The sequence below is a fragment of the Bombina bombina genome, chromosome 3 (genome assembly GCF_027579735.1).
Source record: "Bombina bombina isolate aBomBom1 chromosome 3, aBomBom1.pri, whole genome shotgun sequence".
Lineage (NCBI taxonomy): Eukaryota > Metazoa > Chordata > Amphibia > Anura > Bombinatoridae > Bombina > Bombina bombina.
Genome location: NC_069501.1, coordinates 358,793,043 through 358,818,178, shown reverse-complemented (window position 1 = coordinate 358,818,178; position 25,136 = coordinate 358,793,043). Strand labels below are relative to the sequence as shown.

Sequence of the window (25,136 nt, the reverse complement as noted above, 5' to 3'; positions counted from 1 at the left end):
GGTCAGCCACCAACGGAGTGAATCTCTGGTCTTTTGATCTACTTGAATCATTGGAGACAAGTCTGTATAATCCCCATTCCACTGTTTGAGCATGCACAGTTGTAATGGTCTTAGATGAATTCGTGCAAAAGGAACTATGTCCATTGTTGCAACCATCAATCCTACTACTTCCATGCACTGCGCTATGGAAGGACGAGGAACAGAATGAAGCACTTGACAAGAGCTTAGAAGTTTTGATTTTCTGACCTCTGTCAGAAAAATCCTCATTTCTAAGGAATCTATTATTGTTCCCAAGAAGGGAACTCTTGTCGACGGAGACAGAGAACTTTTTTCTTTGTTCACCTTCCATCCGTGAGATCTGAGAAAGGCTAGAACGATGTCCGTATGAGCCTTTGCTTTTGACAGGGACGACGCTTGTATTAGAATGTCGTCCAAGTACGGTACTACTGCAATGCCCCTCGGTCTTAGAACCGCTAGAAGGGACCCTAGCACCTTTGTGAAAATCCTTGGAGCAGTGGCTAATCCGAATGGGAGGGCCACAAACTGGTAATGCTTGTCCAGAAAAGCGAACCTTAGGAACTGATGATGTTCTTTGTGGATAGGAATATGTAGGTACGCATCCTTTAGATCCACGGTAGTCATAAATTGACTTTCCTGGATGGTGAGTAGAATCGTTCGAATGGTTTCCATCTTGAACGATGGTACCCTGAGAAATTTGTTTAGGATCTTCAAATCCAAAATTGGTCTGAACGTTCCCTCTTTTTTGGGAACTACGAACAGATTGGAATAAAATCCCATTCCTTGTTCCTTTATTGGAACTGGGTGTATCACTCCCATCTTTAACAGGTCTTCTACACAATGTAAGAATGCCTGTCTCTTTATTTGGTTTGAGGATAAGTGAGACATGTGGAACCTTCCCCTTGGGGGGTAGTTCCTTGAATTCCAGGAGATAACCTTGAGAAACTATTTCTAGCGCCCAAGGATCCTGAACATCTCTTGCCCAAGCCTGAGCAAAGAGAGAGAGTCTGCCCCCCACTAGATCCGGTCCCGGATCGGGGGCTACTCCTTCATGCTGTTTTGTTAGCAGTGGCAGGCTTCTTGGCCTGCTTACCCTTGTTCCAGCCTTGCATTGGTTTCCAGGCTGGTTTGGGTTGTGAGGCATTACCCTCTTGCTTAGAGGATGCAGAATTAGAGGCCGGTCCGTTTCTGCGAAAGGGACGAAAATTAGACTTATTTTTAGCCTTAAAAAACCTATCCTGTGGAAGGGCGTGGCCCTTTCCCCCAGTGATGTCTGAAATAATCTCTTTCAATTCTGGTCCAAATAAAGTTTTACCTTTGAAAGGGATGTTAAGCAATTTTGTCTTGGATGACACATCCGCTGACCAAGACTTTAGCCAAAGCGCTCTGCGCGCCACGATAGCAAACCCTGAATTTTTCGCCGCTAATCTAGCTAATTGCAAAGCGGCATCTAAAATAAAAGAGTTAGCCAATTTAAGTGCGTGAACTCTGTCCATAACCTCCTCATATGGAGTTTCTCTACTGAGCGACTTTTCTAGTTCCTCGAACCAGAACCACGCTGCCGTAGTGACAGGAACAATGCATGAAATTGGTTGTAGAAGGTAGCCTTGCTGTACAAAAATCTGTTTAAGCAAACCTTCCAATTTTTTATCCATAGGATCTTTGAAAGCACAACTATCTTCGATAGGAATAGTAGTGCGTTTGTTTAGAGTAGAAACTGCCCCCTCGACCTTAGGGACTGTCTGCCATAAGTCCTTTCTGGGGTCGACCATAGGAAATAATTTCTTAAATATAGGGGGGGGGGGACAAAAGGTATGCCAGGCTTTTCCCACTCCTTATTTACTATGTCCGCCACCCGCTTGGGTATAGGAAAAGCGTCGGGGGGCACCGGAACCTCTAGGAACTTGTCCATCTTGCATAATTTCTCTGGAATGACCAAGTTGGCACAATCATCCAGAGTAGATAACACCTCCTTAAGCAGTGCGCGGAGATGTTCTAATTTAAATGTCACAACATCAGGTTCAGCTTGATGAGAAATTTTTCCTGAATCTGAGATTTCTCCATCTGACAAAACCTCCCTCATGGCCCCTTCAGATTGGTGTGAGGGTATGACAGAACAATTATCATCAGCGCCCTCTTGCTCTTCAGTGTTTAAAACAGAGCAATCGCGCTTTCTCTGATAAGTAGGCATTTCGGATAAAATATTTGCTATGGAGCTATCCATTACAGCCGTTAATTGTTGCATGGTAATAAGCATTGGCGCACTAGATGTACTAGGGGCCTCCTGCGTGGGCTAAACTGGTGTAGACACAGTAGGAGATGATGTAGTATCATGTTCACTCCCCTCATTTGAGGAATCGTCTTGGGCAATTTCATTATCTGTGGCAGTACTGTCCTTACTTTGTTTGGACGCTATGGCACAATTATCACATAAATTTAAATGGGGAGACACATTGGCTTTCATACATATAGAACATAGCTTATCTGAAGGTACAGACATGTTAAACAGGCTTAAACTTGTCAACAAAGCACAAAAAAACGTTTTAAAACAAAACCGTTACTGTCTCTTTAAATTTCAAACAGAAAACACTTTATTACTGAATATGTGAAAAAGTATGAAGGAATTGTTCAACAATTACCAAAATTTCACCACACAGTGTCTTAAAGCATTAAAAGTATTGCACACCAAATTTCAGAGCTTTAACCCTTAAAATAACGGAACCGGAGCCGTTTTTAAATTTAACCCCTATACAGTCCCAGCTATAGTCTTTGCTGAGACCCAACCAAGCCCAGAGGGGAATACGATACCAATTGACGCCTTCTAGAAGCTTTTCCAGTGATTTTTAGATCCTCACACATGCATCTGCATGCCCTGCTCTCAAAAAACAACTGCGCAGTAATGGCGCGAAAATGAGGCTCAGTCTATAACTAGAAAGGCCCCCTGACTGGAAAAGGTGTCTAACACAGTGCCTGCCGTTTTATAAACGTTCCCCAAGATTATAAATGCAAATTGTCAGCCTAAATCTGAATAATATGCCCAAATAAAGCAATCGATTTAGCCCATAAAAATGTCTACCAGTTTTTTTTAGCCCATATTCAGCCCTTTATTCTGTTTGTTTGACTAAGAAAATGGCTTACCGGTCCCCATGAGGGGAAATGACAGCCTTCCAGCATTACACAGTCTTGTTAGAAATATGGCTAGTCATACCTTAAGCAGAAAAGTCTGCTAACTGTTTCCCCCAACTGAAGTTACTTCATCTCAACAGTCCTATGTGGAAACAGCAATCGATTTTAGTTACTGTCTGCTAAAATCATCTTCCTCTCACAAACAGAAATCTTCATCCTTTTCTGTTTCAGAGTAAATAGTACATACCAGCACTATTTTAAAATAACAAACTCTTGATAGTAGAATAAAAAAAAATAAAAAAACTACAACTAAACACCACATACTCTTAACCATCTCCGTGGAGATGTTGCCTGTGCAACGGCAAAGAGAATGACTGGGGTGGGCGGAGCCTAGGAGGGACTATATGGCCAGCTTTGCTGGGACTCTTTGCCATTTCCTGTTGGGGAAGAGAATATCCCACAAGTAAGGATGACGCCGTGGACCGGACACACCAATGTTGGAGAAACCTAAATATTAGCCTTACAATCAGCCATATGCACAATATGCTTATATTAATTTTGAGATAAACTAAAAACAAGGAGGTATTAAATGTGACTCGATATAAGAATATCACAAATACTTCACTTCTGTTCAAGACAAATATATCAATAGGGATACTAAACAGTTTGTTTTATGGTAATAAAAAAAAAAAAGCACTAAGCAGTTGCTTATTCTAAAATAGAAATCACTGCAATATGTATTATTCATTTTACCTTTTATTTTTTTAAACTTTAATTTGTGCAGTGTCCTTTACTTCCGGTCACAGCCCTAGAAGGAGGCTGTGGTCTCTACAGGAAGCTTATCTTGCATGATGTCATAAAACTTCCAAAGTTGGTTTAGTATTAAGTAAATAGAGTAGATAAACATGGAGTCAGATTTGCTCTTGCTCAGAACTGGCTGAATGAAACAAAGGCACAGGAAACCCCAACACTTTCTTTCACGATTTGGATAGAACATACAGTTTTAAACAACTTTCCAATTTAATTCTATTATCAAATTTGCTTCATTATCTTGTTATCTTTTGCTGAAGGAACAGCAATGCACTACTGGCAGCTAGATGAACACATCTAGTTAGCCAATCACAAGAGACAAATGTGTGCAGGTACCGATAAGCAGCTTGCCCCCACTAGTGTGCATATTTTTTTTTCAACAAGGGATACCAAAAGAAAGAAGCACATTTGAAAAGAGAAGTTAAAAAAAAAAAAAAAAAAAAGGTGTCTTAAAAGGATATGCTCTATCTGAACCATGCAAGTTACATTTTGACTTTCCTATCCCTTTAAGGTTCAAAACATTTTCCACTCTTATCTCAAAGAGGGCAGGGGCTACAATGAGAAATTCCAAGTGCTATTTTTCAAGAAAACAAGTAAGCCATTTGCTATTTATTTTTTCTTTTTAGGTTTACTTTGATGTAACATATTTGTTTTTACCATAGGAGCACTGTTTAATATCCCTTTAAGTGCTACTCTACAATTTATCCTGCTGCTATCAGAAACATGCACTGCAATTCAGACTTACCTCATCATTTCTGTACAAGGAACTGAGTGGTAGGGATTTAAGAACAGAGTTATCCTGTTCCAAGCGAGTGCGCAGCTGTCTCAATGTAACTGAAAGATCTTCAAATACAGTGTTGGCCTTTCCCACCATATATACTCTCTAGAGAAATAGAACAATGCATGAGCACAATTCATAACGATTACATTGTTGCAAACACTAATGCCATACAGTGCTCGAGACAATTGCACACTCCAGAGGTTTACTCTTCAACAGATACTAAGAGAACAAAATACATTTGAAAATATAAGTAAATTGGAATTTTTAATTTATTACATACTCCAAATAAAATTATGAAAATATTATTTTGACTTTCATATTCCTTTAACAATTTTAAAACTATGGACTGCCTAGAAGGTTCTGCTTTAAAATTACATTTTACAGTTATATGTTTTCATATATCTATTCATTCACCATATGGTGTCACTTTTTTTTTTAAACATCTCTATCTAGAACTTGTAACAAAGTCATACGGCTAGATTATGAGTTTTGCGGGAAAGTGAAAAAGCAGCGTTAACAGGTCCTAACGCTGCTTTTTTTACGCCCGCTGCTATTACGAGTCTTGCAGGTTTAGGGGCATTGCACACATTTTTGGCCTTACCGCAAACCAACTTATGTAAATTTCGGAAAGGCTTTTTTCAATGGGACTTGCATTACCGCCAAGATTCCTAATGCATTTTAAAGTCAGTAGTTATGAGTTTTATGCTACAAAGCTGTAGCATAAAACTCATAACTAAAGTGCTAAAAATTACACTAACACCCATAAACTACCTATTAACCCCTAAACCGAGGCCCTCCCGCAAACACTAAAATAAAATGATTAACCCCTAATCTTCCGCTCTGGACATTGCCGCCACTATAATAAACATATTAACCCCTAAACCGCCGCACTCCCGATTCGCAAACACTAGTTAATTATTATTAACCCCTAATCTGCCGCCCTTAACATCGCCGCCACCTACATTATACTTATTAACCCCTAATTTGCCGTCCCCAACGTTGTTGCCACTATTCTAAATTTATTAAACCTTTAAACCAAAGTCTAACCCTACTCCCCCCAACTTAAATATAATTAAAATAAATCTAAATAAAATTCCTATCATTACCTAAATTATTCTTATATAAAACTAAATACTTACCTATAAAATAAACCCTAAGCTAGCTAGAATATAACTAATAGTTACATTGTAGCTAGCTTAGGGTTTATTTTTATTTTACAGGCAAGTTTGTATTTATTTTAACTAGGTAGAATAGTTACTAAATAGTTATTAACTATTTACTAACTACCTAGCTAAAATAAATACAAATTTACCTGTAAAATAAAACCTAACCTAACACTACAATTAAATAACTTACCTAAATTACATACAATTAAATAAAATACAATTAGCTAAATTACAAAAAACAAACAAACACTAAAATTACAGGAAATAAAAAACAAATTACAAGATATTTAAACTAATTACACCTAATCTAATAGCCCTATCAAAATAAAAAAGCCCCCCTAGCCTAAACTATCAATAGCCCTTAAAAGGGCCTTTTGCGGGGCATTGCCCCAAAGAAATCAGCTCTTTTACCTAAAAAATAAATACAAACAACTCCCCTAACAGTAAAACCCACCACCCACACAACCAACCCCCCAAATAAAACCCTAACTAAAAAAAACTAAGCTCCCCATTGTCCTGAAAAGGGCATTTGGATGGACATTGCCCTTAAAAGGGCATTTAGCTCTATTGCTGCCCAAAGCCCTAACCTAAAAATAAACCCACCCAATACACCCTTAAAAAATCCTAACACTAACCCCCGAAGATTCACTTACCAGGAGAAGTCTTCATCCAAGCGGCAAGATGTCCTCAACAAAGTCGACAGAAGTGGTCCTCCAGACGCGCAGAAGTCTTCACCCAGACGGCATCTTCTATCTTCATCCTTCTGACGTGGAGCGGGTCCATCTTCAAGACATCCGGCGCGGAGCATCCTCTTCTTTCGACGTCTTCTTGCTGAATGGAAGTACCTTTAAGTGACGTCATCCAAGATGGGGTCCCTTAGATTACGATTGGCTGATAGAATTCTATCAGCCAATCGGAATTAAGGTTGAAAAAATCCTATTGGCTGATCAGCCAATAGGATTGAGCTCGCATTCTATTGGCTGATTGGAACAGCCAATAGGATTGAAGTTCAATCCTATTGGCTGATTGCATCCAATAGGATTTTTTCAACCTTAATTCCAATTGGCTGATAGAATTCTATCAGCCAATCGGAATCTAAGGGACCCCATCTTGGATGACGTCACTTAAAGGTACCTCCATTCAGCAAGAAGACGTCGAAAGAAGAGGATGCTCCGCGCCGGATGTCTTGAAGATGGACCCGCTCCGCGTCGGAAGGATGAAGATAGAAGATGCCGTCTGGGTGAAGACTTCTGCCCGTCTGGAGGACCACTTCTGCCAGCTTCGTTGACATCTTGCCGCTTGGACGAAGACTCCCGGTAAGTGAATCTTCGGGTGTTAGCGTTAGGATTTTTTAAGGGTATATTGGGTGGGTTTTATTATTAGGTTAGGGCAGCAATAGAGCTAAATGCCCATCCAAATGCCCTTTTCAGGGCAATGGGGAGCTTAGGTTTTTTTAAGTTAGGGTGGGTTGTTTGTATTTATTTTTCAGGTAAAAGAGCCGATTTCTTTGGGGCAATGCCCCGCAAAAGGCCCTTTTAAGGGCTATTGGTAGTTTAGGCTAGGGTTTTTTTTTTTTTTAATTTTGGGGGGCTTTTTTTATTTTGATAGGGCTATTAGATTAGTTGAAATTAGTTTAAATATATTGTAATTTGTTTTTTTATTTTCTGTAATTTAGTGTTTTTTTTGTAATTTAGCTAATTGTATTTAAATTGTATTTAATTTAGCTAAGTTATTTAATTGTAGTGTAGTGTTAGGTGTTAGTGTAACTTAGGTTAGATTTTATTTTACAGGCAAATTTGTATTTATTTTAGCTAGGTAGTTAGTAAATAGTTAATAACTATTTAGTAACTATTCTACCTAGTTAAAATAAATACAAAACTTGCCTGTAAAATAAAAATAAACCCTAAGCTAGATACAATGTAACTATTAGTTATATTGTAGCTAGCTTAGTGTTCATTTTATAGGTAAGTATTTAGTTTTAAATAGGAATTATTTAGGTAATGATAGGAATTTTATTTAGATTTATTTTAATTATATTTAAGTTAGGGGGTGTTAGGGTTACTTAGGTTTACGGGTTAATAAATTTAGAATAGTGGCAGCGACATTGGGGACGGCAGATTAGGGGTTAATAAGTATAATGTAGGTGGCGGCGATGTCCTGAGCGGCAGATTAGGGGTTAATAAGTATAATGTAGGTGTCAGCGATGTCGGGGGTGGCAGATTAGGGGTGTTTAGGCTCGGGGTTCATGTTAAGGAGTAAACATAAAATTTGTTTCCCCATAGGAATCAATGGGGCTGCATTACGGAACTTTACGCTGCTTTTTGGAAGGTGTTAGACTCTTTCTCAGCCGTCTCTCCTCATTGATGTCTATGGAGAAATCATGCACGAGCACGTATAACCAGCTCACCGCTCACTTAAGCAGTGCTGGTATTGAAGTGGGGTATGGAGCACAATTTTGCTCTACGCTCACTTCTTGCCTTTTAACGTCGGGTTTGTAAAAACCCGTAATACCAGCACTGTAGGAAAGTGAGCGGTGATAATAACGTGCAAGTTAGCAACGCACCCCTCATAACGCAAAACTCGTAATCTAGGCAATAACTAGCAGAACAGTAGGAAATGATAAATGCAAATCTTCTTTTATTATTGATATACACAATATGGGACATCCATTCCTGTTTGTTTATATGATTCTGAAGGAATCACAAGTTTGTCAATGCTGTAAATTGTGGGTGTACTTACTTCCTCAATGGGGGCTAGCTGTAAAACGACTGGCATTTCCTCAGAGAATAAAGAATGAATGGAATTCACAACACTGTCCACACTGTAGGGCACAGGCTTTAAAAAAAAAAAGAAAAAGTAAAGAAAAAAAATAATAATTATGTGTTTCAGGCTTTCAAGAGCACACACAAAATACTATAGAATAATAATACAGAATAAAAACACACAGATCAGCACTTCTTTACAGAACAGGTGGTTGATTCATTGAATAATCTTCCATTAGAGGTGGTGAAGACATGGGGGGGGGGGGGGACTTCAAGAATGCAGGTGTTCTATAATTTTTCTGGACCCATAAAAATGCTGGACCGCGTCACCGGAATCAGCTTATGGAGGTGTGTTACACTCACTGCTTAGTTGTCTGACTGCAAATCCCCTCAGTGCGCATGCGCTTTGAGTCACTGCATCAAAAATATATACGATGCACTGTAATTTCCCAATCTTCACTTTCTTTTTTGCCTCCGTCTAGGGATTCAATGCAGGGGGAGCCCCCCTTGTAAACCTCATTCCCCAAGGTTTACTTGGGGTGGATGCCAGAGGATTGGTGGGGCGCCCCCCTTGAACCCCCAAACGGAGGCAAAAAAGTAGATGGAGGAATTACACTGCATCATATATATGTGTGGTTAGCAAGCAGTTCCGTTGTAGAGATTAGCTTCTGTGGTGGAGCGCATGCGCAGTGATTCTGATGGTTGATCTGACAGACTTGCAGTGATTGGAATGTGGTGAAGCGCTGGAGAATACGGCGGCGCAGTGGAGAGCATGCACATTTAAAGAATTTGCAGTCAAACAGCTGATTCCACGTCACCGGTATCCAGCATTATTATGCAGTCGAGAGAATTTTTTTTTTTTATAGAACCCCGGGATAAGCATTAAAGCTACCAAACTAATTAAACTTACACTTTATAGAAAATATGGACCTATGTTCTCCTTTCCCATCAAAATCTATTTCTCTCAGCACAAAAACACACCGCATGTAAAAAGCAGATTTATTTTAAGAGGTAAAATATTGTGAATATAAACCCCTTTTTAGCCAACAATATTGTGGATTTGTAAATCATTGCCTTTAAAATATGAAGCCAAATCAGGATACACCTGAACATGGATCTCCATTTTGCCTAGACTTGTTAAATCTCCCAGTTTAAAAAGGTTTTGACCATTTTTGTTCCTGAAAATCAAAAGGGTATTATCCAGCACTTTTCTCTGGAAAACTGACCATGCTGCTCCTATTTAAAACTTCTGCAAAAGAAATGGCTACTACGATTAGATCACTTCTAAGAGAAATGTCATAGTGTAGAAACTAAACAATTCCCTCTACTATTCAGATTTCACTGTTTTTCCCCCTCATCACTCACATTTTGCACAGGATATGAAAGTCCGTTGTTAGATAAAGGCAGCTTATCCACCCCTGTTACTGTAACTACAACAGTTGCGCGTGGACGCTGAAAAAGGTTGCCTGCTCCTAAGCCAGGCCAGGCCAGCTCCTGTTGGAAAAACAGCATAGGTTAACAAAGACTCAACTTATTCTACAATATTAACTTTTCCACACAAAAAAATAAAATAAAAAAAAGTCAGATCTGTAAGCAAGCTGTGGCTACAATATTCTGCAATAATGTATAGATTACATGAGAAAGGTGTTTTACTGGTACCTCTTCCACAGAAAATCCCATTGTTAGAGAAATAACATCAGGGATGCGTTCACCCGGTATGGGCCAGCTCCCCTCTCTGAATATTTGATTCTGGGGTGACTTCAACACACTAAGTTCAGCAGATGAAACTAGATTTAAAAAAAAAAATAAAAAAAAGAGAAAAACAAAAATTAAATCACCTTGGCAAATACACAGAGAGGAACGAAAATTAAACCTTTTTGTGCGAGTTAATATATTTAGGGAGAGATTATCAATTGGTTAAAATTTTTTTTTTTTTTTTTTACAAAAAAGTTATGGATTCAACTATACCCAATATCAGGTTTCAAAATGTTACATGTAGCAGATTTGCACAGTATGAATTTCCAAGCATTCAATCCTTTCCTTTAAAAATATATTTAATAGTCTTGTAGGAATGGGCACTCACAGGAAGTTTACATAAAAAGTTTCAAGCTTTATTGAAGTAATTATTTAAAAGTCACTGTCAACGTTTCGGCCACAAGTTGGGCCTTTATCAAGACAACATGTCCTGGAAACATAGAATAAACACAAAAATAAAAATACAAATAAAATGTGCAACAGAAAAAAAAAACAAATAAAAAGAACCATGTATCCCCAACACAAGCTATGGAATGGCAATCTAAAAACCTGATTTCTACAAATTAACCAAAATAGCAAATTTATGTAAATCCTGACAGACCATACTATGTTAGATTGGTGTGTGCATTGTATTGGACATGCGAGAATGGATGAGATAGCACAACTGACATAGTAAAATCTGTATATCAGTGTTTTGCTTTTGCGCTCTTTCGCTGGTGTATTAAATCTGCTAAGTGTCTTCGGTGAAATGCTGCTACATTGATCTCCCCCAAAGTCTTTATGCTGTGATATTTAATAATTGCCCCATTTCGTTATACTGTCTTGTCTGGTATACACCTAAAATTTATTAGCTCCAGATGATGTCCTTACAGTGAAATGTCCTTGGACTGTCAGAGCTATGGGTACAGATTTTTTTGCTACTTGGATGAATTGTGTTTTTTTCTAGATTGCCATAGGGACTGTGGTTTGTGCAATGCTCCCTATGAGTATGTAATGTTGCTGTGATGGTGAACGGCTTTATGTGGCAATTGACGTGTATTGCAGCCTGGGTGCCTAGACTCTGTCTACATATCCTTCTCTATACACGGTGCAATATTTATGTACTATGAACCACTTGCAATGAGCAGCTGAATGCTATAATATGCACACGGCTGATTGTGGACATATCCGACACCAGCTCAGTTGTACTGCCCCAGTTTACATATACGACAACATAGACTTTGCAATATTTTTGAATCTCACTTAGCTTTGACCTCATCTAATTTGATCTATCAATCAGCTGTGTTACGTCTATGATGTCACGGTTTAGAGTTTAAAAGTCCCGTGGCTTTTTCTCTCCTCATTGGATTCTACCCACTGACGCAGGGAGGAAGGCTTGATGCAGCTGTTATTATGTATCATACTATTTTCGTATGCAAGTATTCTTAATATTTAATAACTTATGGGGTGCAGCACACGCATTTGCTCTGGAGCATTTTATTGGTGAAACTATAGCAGCAACTTAAAGTTGGGTCTGTGTATGGCTGTAGATAGGTCACTATGTGACTGTTTGACAATTTTGTATCTTTGGATGCGATTAGCTCATATATGGGGAATGTGGAAGTTTTTTTGATGTAGCGATTTGCGATATTTCGTAAGCCCTATTGGTGCAGGTTACGTTTGTGACCATTTCAATATTTGTATATCAACTGTGCTGCCCGCCATACGTGGTGGCTGGTTCTCACTCGTATAGCGTTGCAGTGATAGTAGGATGCTACTAGTGATTGTTCAGCTTTGGCACTCCTGGTTGGTTCTCTCACAGGACCGTTGTGTTTTCCCATTATGATGTGGTTTTAACTGGTTGGTATTTTATTTACAGCCTCTTACTAGGTTTGCACTAGTCTACTTCGACCACACATACTAAATCTGTCACACATTGTTCCATAAAGCTAAAAAAGTCGGAGTTCCAGCTATAGAGGGTTCACTCATCAGTTTTTTATTTCATTTGTTGGTCTCGTATCATCTGGGCTGACCAGGACAACTATCACATTATGTTATCATTTTAGTCACAGTTGTGTTATTAGTTTATCCACTTTATTTAGGAGTTTTGTTTGTTTGACTATGGGTTTCTCTTGCAGGAGGTATTTTTTGAGTTTGCACTTTCTGGTATATGTTCATTCCCTTATATTGTCCACTCTCCCTGATGGGATGGTTATGGTCACTTTGGTACATAAGTGCTAATGAATTTGTACAGGGAGTGCAGAATTATTAGGCAAGTTGTATTTTTGAGGATTAAATTTTATTATTGAACAACAACCATGTTCTCAATGAACCCAAAAAACTCATTAATATCAAAGCTGAATAGTTTTGGAAGTAGTTTTTAGTTATAGCTATTTTAGGGGGATATCTGTGTGTGCAGGTGACTATTACTGTGCATAATTATTAGGCAACTTAACAAAAAACAAATATATACCCATTTCAATTATTTATTTTTACCAGTGAAACCAATATAACATCTCAACATTCACAAATATACATTTCTGACATTCAAAAACAAAACAAAAACAAATCAGTGACCAATATAGCCACCTTTCTTTGCAAGGACACTCAAAAGCCTGCCATCCATGGATTCTGTCAGTGTTTTGATCTGTTCACCATCAACATTGCGTGCAGCAGCAACCACAGCCTCCCAGACACAGAGAGGTGTACTGTTTTCCCTCCTTGTAAATCTCACATTTGATGATGGACCACAGGTTCTCAATGGGGTTCAGATCAGGTGAACAAGGAGGCCATGTCATTAGATTTTCTTCTTTTATACCCTTTCTTGCCAGCCACGCTGTGGAGTACTTGGATGCGTGTGATGGAGCATTGTCCTGCATGAAAATCATGTTTTTCTTGAAGGATGCAGACTTCTTCCTGTACCACTGCTTGAAGAAGGTGTCTTCCAGAAACTGGCAGTAGGACTGGGAGTTGAGCTTGACTCCATCCTCAACCCGAAAAGGCCCCACAAGCTCATCTTTGATGATACCAGCCCAAACCAGTACTCCACCTCCACCTTGCTGGCGTCTGAGTCGGACTGGAGCTCTCTGCCCTTTACCAATCCAGCCACGGGCCCATCCATCTGGCCCATCAAGACTCACTCTCATTTCATCAGTCCATAAAACCTTAGAAAAATCAGTCTTGAGATATTTCTTGGCCCAGTCTTGACGTTTCAGCTTGTGTGTCTTGTTCAGTGGTGGTCGCCTTTCAGCCTTTCTTACCTTGGCCATGTCTCTGGGTATTGCACACATTGTGCTTTTGGGCACTCCAGTGATGTTGCAGCTCTGAAATATGGCCAAACTGGTGGCAAGTGGCATCTTGGCAGCTGCACGCTTGACTTTTCTCAGTTCATGGGCAGTTATTTTGCGCCTTGGTTTTTCCACACGCTTCTTGTGACCCTGTTGACTATTTTGAATGAAACGCTTGATTGTTCGATGATCACACTTCAGAAGCTTTGCAATTTTAAGAGTGCTGCATCCCTCTGCAAGATATCTCACTATTTTTGACTTTTCTGAGCCTGTCAAGTCCTTCTTTTGACCCATTTTGCCAAAGGAAAGGAAGTTGCCTAATAATTATGCACACCTGATATAGGGTGTTGATGTCATTAGACCACACCCCTTCTCATTACAGAGATGCACATCACCTAATATGCTTAATTGGTAGTAGGCTTTCGAGCCTATACAGCTTGGAGTAAGACAACATGCATAAAGAGGATGATGTGGTCAAAATACTAATTTGCCTAATAATTCTGCACTCCCTGTATGTATATATATATATATATATATATATATATATATATATATATATATATATATATATATATATATATATATATATATATATATATATATATATATATATATATATATATATATATATATATATATATATATATATATATATATTTTTAACAAACACAATCTTTTTTTTTTTATATACTGGCAGACTTTCTGCCAGTACTTAAGATGACGGGGACATTTGTGGGGTGGGGGAGGTAGGAGAGCTGTTTGGGAGGGATCAGGGGGTGGGATATGGCAGGTCCTTCAAGCTACCTAATTAACCCCGTCACTGCTGGGCATAATACAAGTGTGGAGCGCAGCTGCATTTAGCGGCCTTCTAATTACCAAAAAGTAATGCCAAAGCCATAAATGTCTGCAAAGTTTGCGAAAAAGTTAGTAAAACAAGTGAACAATTTTTTTTATTTGATCGCTTTTTGCAGATCACTTCTTGATTAGAGTTTGAACACTGCCGATTTGCATTCTCAATTCCTTGGATATCTTTTTATATCCCTTTCCTGTTTTATACAGTTCAACTACCTTTTCCCGCAGATCCATTGACAATTATTTTTCTTTCCCCATGACTCAGAATCCAGAAATGTTAGTGCAGCACTGAATGAAAGATGCAAGGGTCTGTCAGGAGTCCAGAAACTCATTGACCTTTTATACATACACAGTAATTACAAGCAAACAGATAACAGATGAGGATGGTTACTTTTAATAGCCATTCAAACCCTTTTTTGTCAACTTGTGTGCATGTTATCAGGCCAAAATCACCAGGGTATGTAAAATATTGATCAGGGTCATTTGGGTAGTTTCTGTTGTCATTATGATTTAAAAAGAGTAAACACAGTTGATTGATAATAAATGGCTTTAGCCAAACAATAACCACGAGTGAAAGAAAAGTTTTTGTTTTATCATTCATATTCTCTGAAAAATGGCCACAAAATCAAATTCTGCCAGGGTATGTAAACTTATGAGCACAAATATATATATATATATATATATATATATATATATATATATATATATATATATATATATATATATATATATATATATATATATATATATATATATCTTGTGATCTCTTAATTTTAAAAATGTAAGGTAATGTGCAATGTTTAGTCAGTCCTAATCCCCAAGGCAGAACGTACAGTGATCTGTGATGTCAGCAGAAAGAATAGGAGACATGCAGGTACTGTTAGAGCTTGAACTTTGTAGTGCTGCTCCACATTAGACAGTTCTTCAAAACATTAGACAGCTCTTCAAACAGAGTTGTGCTCTGGCTGCACTGTGTAAGTTTTCCTTAGCACAGTGCATCCAGAGCAAAGTGCTGTTTGAAGTGAGCAGTCAAATATGCAGCAGCATATTGCTTGTTGACTTGCTCTCAGAGAATTCTTTTTCAAACCCGCACCCTAGCCTTTCCCAGTCTGCCAAGCTGTTTATTCTGAATGTAAGACGTTCGTATGAGCATTGCATCTTTTTTATTACTACATTTCTATGTTAGACCAAGAGAAAAGGAAACAGATTTATTCTAGAGACATTTTAAATTTTTCTTTTTTTGAACGCAGCTAATTTGCAATGCAATTTTCAACTACTGCACTATATTATAAAACTTTAAAAATTGCTTTATTCTTCAGTTAACCAAAACATTACAATTGAACTGGTGCCTTAGGGCTCGATTTATCAAAGCCCTGCGGCTGCAAGTTCTCACAAGAACCTGCTCGCCTTATTTAAGAAGCAGCGGTCATCAGACCGCTGCTTTCCTAACCTCTTCGCCACCTCTAAGGTGGCGAAATTCAATCTCCTCGGTCTAGTCTGACAGAGGAGATTGACAGCTCCTGCCCGCACGTGATTGAACGCAATCACAAAATTGCGCTCGTGTGCAATGGTGACTACCTGCGGGTAAATTCGCCCTGCCACAGTCGAGCTGAGGCGGACAGGGGCGCATATAAATCGAGCTCTTAGTGTAACTGTCTAAATTTAAAATTTAATTTTATATAAAAATGACCTGCAGAAAAAATTTTCACTAAAAAAAAAATCTCATTGCAGAAAGTGAAGAAAAGTTTTGCCTCTGAGGTCCTAATTAATTTTATGCTCCCGTATTGCTTTATTTACAAAGGCACAAATATAAAACATAAAATATGGGATTTTGAAACAAATAATTCATAGACAGGCTTGGGAATAGAATCCTCAGTGGCTAATGAGGAAAATAGGTTATCCATCTCTTAGTGCATTTGTATGGGTTTATACCAAGGCTTGACAACTGTATAAAATATCTACTACCAAAAAATTACAAATAAATGAAATGCACAAAAAAGTTGAAAGGAGGAGAAGGCTAGGAAAGAAATAGATAATCTTCTTCTTTACATGAAAAATGAGTTTGTGCCTCCAGTTGATTAAAAAAGAAAAAAAGTAATGTCAGTGTTTCCATTTTAGTTTAGTTCTGCTTTTATGGCACCATTTTCTGCATTTATCATAGGGACTTCCTATGGTGTCTCTGTAAATACAGAGAGACGTGAGCATAAAATTAATTAGGACTGAGTTAACATTGCACAGGGGCAAGCAGCAATAATTAATAGAAATTTATAATATTGTTTTAGTTAAAACATGATTCAGATAGAGCATGCAATTTTAAGCAACTTTCTAATTTACTCCTATTATCAATTTTTCTTCGTTCTCTTGCTATCTTTATTTAAAAAGCAGGAATGTGATGCATAGGAGCCAGACCATTTTTGGTTGAGAACCTGGTTTATTTTTGCTTATTGGTGGGTATATGTAAGCCTCCTATAAGCAAGCGCTATCCATTGTGCTGAACCTAAAATGGCCTGGCTGCTAAGATTTACATTCCTGCTTTTAAAATAAAGATAGCAAGAGAACGAAGAAAAATTTATAATAGGAGTAAATTAGAAAGTTGCTTAAAATGTCATGCTCTATCTGAAAGAAAAAGTGGGTTCAGTGTTCCTTTAAGTGAAACTAAATTATTTTTATTATTAGAAAGGGACATAAAACCCCAAAAAAACATTTTTTCACGATTCAGAAAGAGCATACAATGTTAAATAACTTTCCAATGACTTCTATTATTTAATTTGCTTTGTTCTCGGCATCCTTTGTTGAAAAAGTATACCTAGGTAGGCTCAGAAACTGGGAGCTAGCTGCACATATATCTCTTATCGTTGGCTTAATGATGTGTTCAGCTAGCTCCTTCAATAAAAGGATACCAAGAGAATGAAGCAAAATTGATGGAAAAAGTAAATTGGAAAGTTGTTTAATGTCCCTTTAATGTAATATTTCCCCCCCCCCAAGAACAGCTGAAAAGTTGATCAAATATGAATGATTAACTTGTAGATTATTCCCCCCTGCCCAATAATTTCATATTTATCTATACTGTATTTCTAATGATACATAACTAAATCAGTAATTGTCTGACAGACAGAAAAATATTATTCTAAAAATTAAACCTTTTATGTAGAAAACCATAAATATAATCAAGTCTTACTGAATAGTGTTTTAAATCGATTTGATTTAAATGAAATCGACCCTGCCAGAACCTCTCACCCATGTGTGCACCCACTATCATGTTATGTGTCAAGCTGATTGGGCTACCACTATTATCTGTTGGTCAAGTACATTTTCAAAATGCCCACAATTCTGACTTCTAAACACTATCTTGATCTTTGAGATGATTTTTGCCTAATCTTGAAGTGTGTGTGTGTGTATCCATTTATTTACTGTACACATTCACACCCCTACAGCATCTGAAGGAACAGTATTTAAACATAAAACTATGGTAGCTGCTGACAGTAAACAGATACATTTACAGTCAACAAAATCTCATTTACAGCAATGTACTGGAAGACCTAAAACGTTTTGTAATCCTTCCTGCTCCACAACTGTAAAAATACTCTTTGTGATCTCTAAAACAAAGTATATATTAAAAACTTCCAACATGCCTTGTGTACTAGCATTTATTGGCTACTGTACAGGGTTTAAAAAATGTGTATCTTGCTGATTTAAGGTTTTTAGACTTAAAAAGGGACAATCTACTCTAAAATGTTTATAAAAAGATAGAAAATCCCTTTTTTACCTATTCCCCAGTTTTGCACAGCAAACATGGTTATATTAATATACCTTTAACCTCTGTGATTGCCTTGTATTTAAGCCTCTTTTGACAGCCTCCTGATCACATGGCTATTTATTTATTTATTGATTTATTACCTATTGACTTGCATTTTAGCCAATTAGTGCAGTCAAGCACAACTCCATGGGAGAGAGCACAATGTTATCTATATGGCTCACATAAACTAGCAGTCTCCTGTTGTGAAAAACAAAAAAAGCATGTGATAAGAGAGAGGTTTAAACTAAGAGATACGTGCTAGTAATACACTGTGCAAAATATCAAAAGATATCATGAATAGGTTTGTGGAAACAAAGTCTTTAAAAGTAATAAAAATGACTTTATTTAGTAACACAACGTTTCTCGGTCTAACGTGACCGTTTCATCAGGTGCATAATAGATACATATGCACCTGATGAAACTGTCACGTTAGACCGAGAAACGTTGTGTTACTAAATAGTCATTTTTATTACTTTTAAAGACTTTGTTTCCACAAACCGATTCATTATATCTTTTGATATTTTCACAGTGTATTACTAGCACGTATGTCTTTGTGCAATTGAGTGTGTAGCTCCTGGCTACTTCCAATACAGCACTAGAGGATAGAAGTATAACGCTAGTCTCCATTGTTCCTGGCGAAAAACACAGCCTGCTACAGATTTGCTATCCAGAAAGAGCGGATCAGCTGCTGCGAGAGTGAGAGTTAGCTGGACGACTCCCAAGAGTCCAGAAGGCGTTTGTGACACTTTTCAAATGTCTGGGATCTTGTAAGTATAGCGATACTTGCGCAATTTGGCGTGTTTTTGTTATTGATTGTGCACTATGGTGGCGCCTTCTTTTCTATCATCTATTTCTGCAGATTCCTTCGTTTTGGGACACCAACAAGCGATTTGAAGAAGCTGCCGGCCACCACATCTGGAAATCGAGATTTAGCTGTCTGACATTCAGATTGGATTTGGGACTTTACCTACATCAGTATATATTTTGGAGTTCTGTTCTCCTTTTGGGACTTTCATGCAAATTTATGAAATGCTATTTATGATATCAATTTGAATTTAATATCACTGTATCTCATTTATTATTAGTTTTTAGATCACATTTCTAATTTTACTGTTGGCGCACTGATCATAATATATAATAGTTTGTCATATGCTAATTTATTAGACCATGAAGGCCCCCTCTAATCTAAATGCATTTTGATAGTTTTTCACCACTAGAGGGCATTAGCTCATGTGTTTCATATAGATAACATTGAGCTCATGCATGTGAATTTACCATGGAGTCAGCTCTGATTGGCTAAAATGCAACTGTCAAAAGAACTGAAATAAGGGGGCAATCTGCTAAGGCTTATATACAAGGTAATTACAGAGGTAAAAAGTGTATAATTATAACTGTTGGTTATGCAAAACTGGGGAATTGGTAATTAAGGGATTATCTATCTTTTTAAACAAAAAAAAAAAAAATTCTGGTGTTGACTGTCCCATTAATAGAACAATGTTGGTTGTGCAAAGCAGGGGAATGGGTAGTAAAGGCGTTATCTATCATTTTAAACAACTACTTTGGTATTGACTGTCCCTTTAACCACTGTGGTTGACTTTTAGACCTTCTCAGCATATAGAAGCCATACGCACTAGACTACCGCTGTATTACTAGAAAGCTGTCTGCATGTTAAGTTTTCACTCTAGCAGTGATAGACACATTTTTGCAACAACAAGCAGCAAAACGCTAATCCCGTTCACAATGCTATGCATTTCAAATGCCAACAGTATTCCCCTTTATTTGTTAAAAATGTTTACATTCAGGCATCCAAAAGAATAGAATAAAAAATGGACTTTATGTTTAAAATGCTGGGAGAGAGGTCAGTGAAGATATCACAATTATTGCTGGCATCACACGTTTTGCAAAAACCTGGATATTACAGAAAGTGTTTGCATTCTCTGGATCTAACCTGGCTAATCTGCAATCAGTACAAGACCAGAAAACCGACTAGATTTTACTGGTGCAATAACCTTTTACTCATACATACTGTAAACACACACTATGCTCTGTTAAAAGGGACATGAAAGTCTAAATAAAAAACTTTCATGGGTCTGATGGAGAATGTCATTTTAAACAAACGTTCCAATTAACGATTATCAAATTTAAATGTGTCCTCTTGTTATCCTTGAAGAACATACCTAGTTAGGCTCAGGAACGTGCACATGTCCTGAGCACTATATGACAGCAGCATTTGTAACAATGTGTCTAAACTGGTAGCATACTTGAACACTATAGGGCAATAGAATTTGCAATGATTTAGAACATTTTTACAGCTGCAATATAGTGCCCAGGACACAAACATGCCTGAGCCTACCTAGGTATGCTCTCAAATGTAACAAACCAACATTGTGGCGCCTATCACGCTATAGAAACTAAAGTGCTTTATACAAATTTAAGCTGTACACCTATTACTTCAACATTGTAACAGCTAATAGGATTCTAAAATACTATACATATTATAATCAAGCTAATATTTGTTCTGAATACCTCAGCATTGATTCAGTGTTTAATGAAACCCAACATTTTCAGACAGGACAACTTTCTTACTTCTATTATCAAATTGTCTTTGTTCTTTGGATTTTTTTGTTGAAAAGCAGAGAAGTAAACTCAGGAGCGTGCACGTATTTGGAATAATATATGGCTGTAGTTTTGCACTAGATGGCAGCACTATTTCTTGCCATGTAGTGCTCCAGACACCTAGCTAGGCATCTCTTCAACAAAGAATTTCAGGAAAATAAAGCAACATTTTTAAATGGATCTGTCTGAATCACAAAACAAGATTTTTGGGTTTCATATCCCTTTAAGTTCAAAAGTCAGTCATTTAGATACTACCAACATATAACCTGTGTTTATTCTATCTACAGAATCTACTCTGTTTACACAGCAGTGAAAAAGAAAGAAAATTAAGGTATTCAGAATTTGCAATTCAGGACAGTTCCAGGATTGCAATGATATTCTTATATTCTCACATGACTTGAGAAACAAATGCCAAGGGGGAGGGGGGTTATTCTGCTGTAAACTGTTAAACATATTGATGTAAGATACAGCAGGAATACAGAACTTAAAATAGAAAAAAAAGGGAACATAGCTTTACCTCTCCCTCAAAGTATGAGGATTTATTGTGAGATGAAAACATGGATAAAAAAAAAATCTATGCAAATTCTTAATATTACATTTTGCATTAAATAAACAACTATTAATGAACCACTATAAATCTGGATTTCATAATGTACTAGGTCATATATTTATTATTTCTAATAGGACAACATAGGCAAAACAAAATTATATATACATACACACACACACACACAATTAATTTGGTAGGAATTGCATGTCTGTATGGAACTAATACTTTAATATCAACAGCTCATTTGCTGATCAATCTTTTACAGTGGTTGCTAAAAAGCAAATGACGATTCTAGTCAGGTGACTCCTGCAATGCAACCACATGACAACACTGTCCCTATACAGAGCTGTATATAGGCCATTCATTTCAAACTTCTGTTGCATGCTTTAAACATTATTTTGATATTGGTTAAATATTTTGGGTTTGTTAAAGGGGCAATATAGTGATACAATGACATGCTCTAATTCATTAGAGCATGTACTTTTATCACTATCGATGCTGCAAAGTACTGGCATTGGAGTAAACAGTAAAAAAAAGATAAGGACTTGTGTAAATAATTAGACAGAATTTTTTTTAAAAATAATGAGGTCTGCTTTCCCTGCTAGCTTAACCAATTTAATTGGGTTGTGGTTTCAATTAGCAGTGACAGTCATTTCATATACAAAATTATACATAAAGATACAATTTCCCATACATTTTAAACTCTGCAGCTGATGTAAACATTTAGCCACTAATCAGCAAACGCTGCCCAGGGTTCTGAACCAAAAATGGTCTGGCTCCTAAGCTTACATGCCTGCTTTTTCAAATAAAGATACCAACAAAAATTGATGATAGGAGTAAATTAGAAAGCGGCTTAAAATTGCATGCTCTATCTAAATCAGGAAAGAAAAAAAATATTTGGTTTAGTATCCCTTTAAAGGAGAAACCAATTTTGCAGTGCACTGTTAAATTCTTCCCGGCCTTTCCTCAACTGTAAGGTGAAACAGTTACCAATAATCTAAATGGACAGAAAAAAAGGTTTAAGTGTTCCGTATTGTGCAGGAATCTCCAGAGTTAATATTCATGTAAAACCTCAAACAGAATTATTGCTTTACTAAAGACTTAATCTGATGTTGTCCTTAAAGTGATAGTAAACTTTAACGTTTATATTTACAATATTTTTAATCAGAAAGTAAAAGATTTTACGCCGTTAGGATGTTCTATTCCGTCCTAACTGTGCCGGGCTTTAGCGCTGTTAGGACGGAATAGAACGTCCTAGGTGTTTGGCTGTCCTGAAGCAAATGGAGCTTCCAGAATGGGATCACGGCCTGGAGGGCATGCCTAGAGTCATAGGGATGCCACCCTGACCCGATCCCATCATTGAAATCTCGCGATCGCGTACAGGTTTACAGGATTTCAATTTGTTTACATAGGAACGTTGTTCCGATGTAAACAAATTAACCCTGTCATCAAAGGGTTAATTCATGAAAAGCTTTGTAACTTTTTTTTTTAATATAATTACACTTTCATCTCTTCATATATTCCGCCGTTCCTCCACTCGTCACGGGTACTCTATTTCTTACTTCAGTGATGATTCAGACTGTAGCTAATCGTATTGCGCCCCCTTTGGCATCTATCAAGTAAATAATAACCCCCCTGGTTTTGGACCCAAAAGGGGCACGATACAATTGGTTACAGCATGAATCGTCACTGAAGTAATAAATAGAGTATACGTGAAGGGCAGAGGAACCACAGAATATATGAAGACATGAAAGTGTAATTATTTAAAAAGTTAAGCGTTTACAAAGCCTTTTATGAATTAAAGTCCCCATCTTTTATTTTACGATTACAAACATTGTAAATACAAATGTTAAAGTTTACCATCACTTTAAAGGGAACAGAAATGTGTTTCATAAGAGTACATAATTTTTAAATATCCCCTTTTTCACTGTGCGTTACCCCCTGTATAGCTAATGCATGCTCCCCTACTGTTCCTCAGCTGGGCACAGCCATCGAATGTATCAAATAAGAAATAAAAAATACATTTTATCTAGGGCCTTTAATTTTCTGGTACTGCTGAAATGTTTGCTCAGTATTAAATTATGTAAAATTTGTTAAATGTTTTCTACACAGTGATACTACATGACACATATACGTAACCAGACTAATAACTAACAGCACTACAAAAAAAAAAAAAGTCTTGAAATACCATGCAGAGGAGCAGAATATTAGGTAAATATTTTTTGAAATTAGGAAATGGGTGATACAGTGTGTCCCCAATTAGCCAACTCTGTTTGACCTTAGCAAAATATATTATGAGACCTCTAACATTTTATTTCCCCTTTTTCAGTGTGTGAAAATAACAGGCTGATAAAGATGGATGATACACAGAATTAGGAAATGAACACCTCCTAATTTAACATGGGATTTATGCAAGATTCTTAGGACCACAACACATCAATAATAACAGAAATTACAGGTTAACAAGTATTTTTGTATACATATAAAATCCATTTACACATTATTTGGCCTTTGTTTTTAATCAGAGGCCTACAACCATCTCCAGTCTTACAAATGATACACATAAAGGGACAGTGTACTTCCAATTTTTTCTCCTTTAATGTGTTGCCAGTGATCCCCATCTTTTTTTTTTTTTTTTGCGTAAACAGCGAGAAATAAGATAGAAATGACTTTGTATTGATAATTAAACCATTTAATGAGGTCTTTTCTCCCTAATAGACCAGCTCATTGCATTGGGTTGTGGTTTCAAATAGTAGAAACTGCTATTTCATATACAAATATAAACATAAAGAAAAAATAATTATACGTTTTAGACTCTGCTGCTGGTATAACAAGTCATTGGAAACACATTAAAGGGAAACCAAATTTACAGTACACTGTCCCTTTAACGTATTTCATCACAGTCACTTCCACATTCTGAATAAACCCAGAATGACTGTCGTGCCGATATGGTTTTGGACTTTATGTCTGTTGTCGATTAAAAATATGTCTGTGTAAACATAAATAACTATAGATCTATGCAAATATGTATGTATTTATGTGTGTACATTCTACTTGAATGTAAGACGTTATACAAATCAGATTATTATAAACGAATGTACCAAAACGTACCTGCATTGAAGACCGTAACGGCTAACAGTAGTCGCAGCATCGCTCCGTTGATGCGGTCTCAGGGACCAATGCAGCTCAGGTGACAGCTTCCTGGATCCACCGAATGAGAATGGAAAGCAAATTGGAGATGTCTTACTGCTGAATAGCAGAATGACTGCTCACGCAACCAATCAAAAGCCTTGTACGCACCCTTTTCCGTATCATATGATCACACGCAAGTAGGAAGGGACTTACTGTGACTGACATATCAGCTGTCCTCTCATAGTAGAGGTCGGGTCCAATCAGGAAAAGGGTATGAATAAAGTAAAATGGAGTCCTATTGTTATTACTAGAAGATGTGGGATATTTATAATTCTATATATCGTAGGAACTGAGTAATAATTGTAAAATTGCGCTTATTTCATTTGGATGCGAAAAACAATATTTTTAATAAATTGAATCTTATAAAAAATGCCAGCTATAATAGAGTACAATTATATGTTTGTTACGTATAAAATGAGCTTTGCTCAGTAAAAGGTTTAATTGTC

General features: G+C 37.2%; 1 protein-coding gene across 1 annotated transcript in view; it reads right to left on the bottom strand.

Moving 5' to 3' along the window:
• The window catches only part of ATP6AP2 (ATPase H+ transporting accessory protein 2), a 45,238-nt gene extending 20,478 nt beyond the window's left edge, over positions 1 to 24,760 (bottom strand). Inside the window, exons 1-5 of the mRNA XM_053706478.1 lie at positions 24,610 to 24,760; positions 10,323 to 10,450; positions 10,029 to 10,157; positions 8,641 to 8,736; positions 4,700 to 4,837 (exon numbers count right to left, since the gene is read on the bottom strand). Of these exons, the coding sequence (XP_053562453.1) occupies positions 4,700 to 4,837; positions 8,641 to 8,736; positions 10,029 to 10,157; positions 10,323 to 10,450; positions 24,610 to 24,649 (531 nt within the window). The 5' untranslated portion in view covers positions 24,650 to 24,760. The remainder of the gene's footprint in view (positions 1 to 4,699; positions 4,838 to 8,640; positions 8,737 to 10,028; positions 10,158 to 10,322; positions 10,451 to 24,609) is intronic.
• Between the last annotated feature and the right edge of the window lie 376 nt (positions 24,761 to 25,136).